General features: G+C 45.7%; 1 protein-coding gene across 1 annotated transcript in view; it reads left to right on the top strand.

The window, feature by feature from the left end:
• Positions 1 to 6,157, top strand: part of LOC116401259 (protein PTHB1-like) — a 61,458-nt gene that overhangs the window by 41,483 nt on the left and 13,818 nt on the right. Inside the window, exon 14 of the mRNA XM_031879578.1 lies at positions 2,949 to 3,131. Within this exon, the coding sequence (XP_031735438.1) occupies positions 2,949 to 3,131 (183 nt within the window). The remainder of the gene's footprint in view (positions 1 to 2,948; positions 3,132 to 6,157) is intronic.

Here is a 6,157-nt window from a genome sequence, read left to right as displayed (position 1 = left end):
TGTGTGTGTGTGTGTGTGTGTGTGTGTGTGTGTGTGTGTGTGTGTGTAAGGCTAAATGTGTCTTTGTGTTCTCTCAGCTGGCATCAATCAGTGTGTGTGTGGAGCTGAGCTGCTGCCCACAATGGAGCCCTTCACTGGACCTGGAGCCTTTTATCAATACACACACACACACACTTTGAGAGACCCCGAGGGGTGGGCGGTTGGGGTCTTGTGTGTGTGTGTGTGTGTGTTGCTTGGTATAAATCGTGTATGAGGATATCAGGAATTCATGTCGGGGTTCTGGATTGTGTGAGCCGGTTTCAGGTTTCTACCTTTTTGTGAGAACAAGTTTCTACACATTTTGGGAATCTGTCGGTATTGTCTGAAAAACAAACAGTGGTGCCAACATGATGCCAGAGCCTTAGATACCAAGATGATGGTGTTTTTAAACATGAATTATATAAATGGTCCGTACACAAAAATGAATGCTAAGCAGTCGCGTTTGGTCCTTGTTTCTTTCCTCATTGTGGTGGTCAAGGTTAGATTCAGTGTTTAAGTCTGTTTATACAGAAGACACAAAGTGCTTTATGTGAGCAGATAATAGAATCATAGAAACATTGAAAGTGCTTCTATTTATAAGGGTTATGTGTTCATTCATTGTGTGTGTGTGTGTGTGTGTTTGTGTGTGACACGGCACTCACACATGACCTCAGCTGGGACGGAGAGCTCGGGACTTTTTCGGAAACGAGGGGAAGTGAATCGGCTTTTTTTTTTTTAGCTCCGTCTGTTTACATCTCTGCATGCCAATCTAAGAGGACGTTCTCCTGCACCTATATGTTTGGAGTTTAGTGTTACACAAATCAAAACGGCTTACTTTGGCAATTGCTGCTTAACCCCCACACACACCCACACACACACACACACACTTCACTTAGGACTCTTCCATCTCTGTTTTCTCAGTATCAGATGACGAGCGCTGGATCCATTTGTCAAACAAACTGCTGGCGTGCGTTGGCGCTCGGGCCTGCGGATCACTCATTATCGTGAACACACTCGTCCATTAGTCCCAGATCTGCTTTCACCTCTTCTTCTTTTTTTTTCTTCTCTCCGTCCGTTCATCTCTCCTCCACCTACATCTCCCGTTTCCCTTCTCCTCCTCCTCCTCCTCCTCTTCGTCCGACCGGTCCATTCTTGTTGTCCTTGTCACCGTCCGTCTCACTCTGTCATCGCTCTTCTTGTTGTTTGTAATGATGGAGAGATTGACCCCCCCCCCCCCCCCCCAGACTGGAGGTCAGAGTTCACCTGGTCCCACTCCTCCTCTGTGCATTCATCACTCGCTGTGTACTAAAACCCAGAAGAACTTAAGCGCCACTTGTGCTGCTTCTTAACCCTCGTTTTCATTTCAAAGCCGGTGTTCTGTTTCTGTTTGCTCGTCAGGTTTCTGAAGTTTCTCTGGAAAAAGACTCTGAAGATGCTGCAGAGGCCCGACGAGTGTGAGGGCGAGTCATCGGAGCTCCAGCTCCTCTGAACACTCCCGTGTTTAGTCAGTCTGAAAATGGGATGCAAGTCCTCTGTAAAGAGAGCGGCAGGGCAGTTCTGTCTGAGTGGGAATTTAATCTTAAACACAGGAAACGGCCCTGAAACTAAAGGAATTCTGGGTAGAAGGACACGGATTCACTTCTTCCTCCTTGAAAACCAAACACAATGATTTTTAATCATCAATAGTTGGCGTACGATTCCAATAGATCGGACTATTTGGAAGACGGATCTCACCGGGATCTGGCTCTCGTTTCCCAGCTCTGACGTCTATGATGCTCATTTTATGAAGGAGCTGTGGACTCGATGCCCATTAAAGTGTTTACACAGGTTGTGTGAGTCTTCTGGGATGAAGCAGCGTGTTGTGGAGGCTCAGACCTCTGGGGAACCAAAGGAGATGCTGTTCCTCCCAACACAGGAATTCATTTAGTTTGTGATGTATGAAGTGATAGATTTATGAAGCGAGGGACCATCTGCAGCGTTTCTTTGAGTCTTTAATCAGTGATTCAGATGCGATGGTCGACACGACGCATTTAAGTTCACTGAGTGTTCTTTGATTCTTGCTGTTGACATCACCTGTTTCATCTCGTTATTTAAAGTCTCAGAACAAAGCGGTACAACAGCTGTCATCCTTTCTTCTGCAAGACGGGGACTTCCCCGGGCTTTAAAAGCACCATGATTTACACCCCCCCCCCATGATATACTGTCATCCTCCTCTCAAGAACAAGATCGTGTCAGCACTTTTATTCAGTCATCCTTCCAATGGAGATTGTTTTGCTACCGAGGTCAAGAGTGTTCAGCCCGTCCATGTGAGAGTCTCACGCTGCTGTTCACCACCGGGTCCTTTTATAAATCCTCCGGGATGCCAGTGTTGTAAACTGTCAAACTCAACATATATTGCATTTAGACATATGGCGTGTTTATAGGATCATATTTATTGTGGAATGGTTGGTAAAGCCTGGATTACATCACTGTAAAAGTGAGAGGAAAATAAAGATATGGTTATGGTCTTTCTCCAAATATAAACCACATTTCCCATAACCCCTGTTGGTTGTGATACCTTTTCCCCTGAAGAAATATGTTCCATGATAGCTTTGTGTTTTCACCATCTGCCTTCATAAGAAACGTTTAAACTTTAGCTCAGTTTCATCAAGAAGATCAGTGCCTCCACCTGTGTTGTGCCATAAAGCGAACAGCGTCAAATAGAAATAAGATTAACATTTGAATTATTTACAATCCCACAATTCCTATGTCATTGTGAATATGTTGTTTAGTTAAACAGGTCATTATTAGTGTGTGTTAAATGTTGCATTGAGCTGCTGTTTCTTTCCACTCAAGCATGTAAAAACCCTCCCTGCCACGTTGTTATCTCCTGACTACTGTGTGTGATATATATATATATAGAGACGTTCACTGACTCCTCCCCCCTCCAGGTGATGGCGCTAGCGGAGGCGGCGGAGCAGAATCGTGCGCTGCTGGAGGAGGCGTTCGTCGGCCTGCGCAGCGCCACGCACCTGCTGGTGCTGCTGCTGTCGCTGTGGCAGGGCCTGACCCCCGACCAGACGGCCATCCTGGAGGCCACGCTGCTGCCGCTGCTGCAGGACACGCCACAGCTGGTACACGCACACGCACACACACACACGTACATATACACACACACGCACACGTATGGAGGAAGCCATTAAGATGTCAGTGTCTGTCCATCCAGTCCGCTCAGTAAACACAGCCGCCGCTTAGACACACACTCTTAAAAAACTTTTAAAATACGTTAAGTACTTCTGGTCCCTGAGGAATACACACACACACACACACACACATTCTCAATCACACACTGACTCTCTGCTACTCAACTCTCACCTGTCAGCCCTGCACTGGTACCTGTTTATGATTTAAGCATTAAAACTGTGTGTGTGTGTGTGTGTGTGTGTGTGTGTGTGTGTGTGTGTTAGTTTTTCCATAGCCCTGATCAATCCCCTCAACCTCTCATTACCACTGAGTCTATTTCCAGCCTCCCCACACACAAATACACACACAAGAGGTCAAGGTCACAGCAGGCCTCGGTGTGAGTGGATGACACATTGGTCTTTAATCGGCCTCTGAGTCATACTGTGAGGTGTGTGTGTGTGTGTGTGTGTGTGTGTGTGTGTGTGTGTGTGTGTTAGTTTTTCCATAGCCCTGATCAATCCCCTCAACCTCTCATTACCACTGAGTCTATTTCCAGCCTCCCCACACACACACACACACACACACACAAACATCTGTGCCTTCATAAACAACCGTACATAGAATATATTTTACAGTGCACACACACACACACACACACACACACACACACACACAGACTGTAGACAGGAATAGGTTCAGAGGTTCAGTTGATGAGCCTCGGGGGACTGTGTACGTAAGTGTGTGTGTGTGTGTGTGTGTGTGTGTGTGTGTGTGTGTGTGTATATAAATGGGATTAATGGCATTAAGTGAATCTGCAGTAATCGGGGTCACGTCCACAACATTAAAACAAACAGGTGCACTGATGAGCTATTTTCAGAAAACACAACACACTCCAATACAGTGCCATGACTACGTACTGAGAGGGACGGGACGTGTAGTTCTGGTCAGTTATTATTTATGATAACTTAGTAATCGCCAACACAAAACATGCAGGTAATAAAGGTCACGCTGTCAGAACAAAGAAAATGAAAGTTACTACAAGGAACAGTCTGACAGTCTGCCCCTCTCAGTCCTGGTTCTGGTTCTCCAGTGCCTCCCTTCCCTCCAACGGATCCGGGTCTGTCCACGGTGGACCGGTCTCTGCTGGAGGATCTGGGTCTGTCCACGGTGGACCGGTCTCTGTATACATTTGCCGCCGGTTTGTCACGAGTGCCCGATGGGTACTGAGCATGTGCAACTCTCAACAGAGATGATCTACGTCCGTCTTTAACTTCTGGAGAAAAACAATCGGGCAACAGTTGCTTCATTTAGTTGCCCTTCCAATCCTCATTGTTTAGCTGGCAGAGATCTCAGCACAGGCTCTCATGGTCTATATAACAACACATTGTAATGAATTGTTCCAACAAAATATACATCTTTTTTTTTTTAATGTGGCCTAACTTTCTATATTTTTGATTCAATAACTCTGGAATGACAAAGCAAAGGCTTTGAAAAATGATTGTTTTATGTCTCTGGAACACTGTCCTTGCTTCCTTATCTTTTTACTGTTTTCTTAAATCCCCCGTAGATCAGAATATAAACTAAATTGCAGTGATTGACACGTGAGTGTGGTCTGTGACGCTTCCTGTCAGGCTGCATCTATCCTCACAACCTCTACAAAGTTAGAGGCACAATACAGGAAGCACACGAGTCCATAACGGACAAAGCGTCACATAGTTGTGATAACAGTGGTGGTCTCGATGGGCCGTTCCTCATCTGGACACTGTTTAGAAAGACAATAGCACTCAAACTATAAACGAGGGCGGACATGTCTCCCTTGTCCCCCGTTGACTTCAGTCAAAAACGAGTAAATCCTGTAACTCCAAATAAGACGTGCTGTTCAGTAACGATCCGCGTCTTTTAAACTCCCCGTCCTCGAAATCACAGACGCTGCAGGAAGCACTGAAACATGCAACAGAATACCAAACGACCCCGTATGTCATCCGGCACACTAGCCTAGGTTATGTGATAATCCGGCTGAGCTACAAAGTGCAAAGAACTTCAGACATTTGAAAAATGTGCCAATCAGAGAACAAGGGGAGGTTACCTCTACTTCTTCTCCTGAAACGTGATTTAGACGAGACGGATTCCACCTGATGCTCAGGATCCTTTATCTGGGGGGGGGGGGAATGCATCCGAGTGGCATCTGACTAAACGTCTCATTTAGTTGCAGCAAACCAGAACGCCTCCTGCTCCTCTTCCTGCATTCCTCTTGCATCTCCTTGTCCTCCTCCTCTTCCTCTCACTCTCTCCTCTATCTTCCTCTTTCTTCATTCCTCACCCTCTTCCTCACCTCTACTTCTCCTCCTCATGCATTTTGGTTTTTTTTGGTCTCTCATCGTTCTTATATCTTGTTTTACGTTGGACAAGAATAAAACCACAGAAGAAGACACAGGGTCCTGGATTAAAGGAGGAGAGAGAAGGGTTAAAGGGAGGAGAAGAGTTGCCACTCCAACTCTTCCTACATATTGATTCATGGAGCCATTCATTCATTCAATCGTCCGTCCTTTATTTTTTATTAGATTCATTCTGTTGGCCATCATGTTTCACCTCCCTGTAACCCTCCTCCTCTTTTCCCCATTCTTCTTAACCTCCCTCCCTTTTTCCTTCCCTCTCTCTCTCTCAATTCAATTCAATTCAATTCAATTCAATTTTGCGTTATTGGCATGAAAGTTTAGAAACGGTATTGCCAAAGCATCAGAAAATTAAACATACAATAACATCAATACACAATAACTTTATAACACCTTGTATAACACCTTTATAACACCTTTATACACAATAACACCTTGTCCCTCTCCGTCTCTCTCTCTGTCTCTCCCCCTCCCTCTCTCTGTCTCTCTCTGTCTCTCTCTCTGTCTCTCTCCCTCCCTCCCCCTCCCTCTCTCTGTCTCTCTCTGTGTCTCTCTGTCTCTCTCTCTGTCTCTCTCCCTCCCTC

The sequence above is a fragment of the Anarrhichthys ocellatus genome, unplaced genomic scaffold (genome assembly GCF_004355925.1).
Source record: "Anarrhichthys ocellatus isolate YVR2014 unplaced genomic scaffold, GSC_Weel_1.0 scaffold299, whole genome shotgun sequence".
NCBI classification, from domain to species: domain Eukaryota; kingdom Metazoa; phylum Chordata; class Actinopteri; order Perciformes; family Anarhichadidae; genus Anarrhichthys; species Anarrhichthys ocellatus.
The sequence above is the reverse complement of the archived record's forward strand: the minus strand, read 5'-3'. Positions and strand labels throughout refer to the sequence as shown.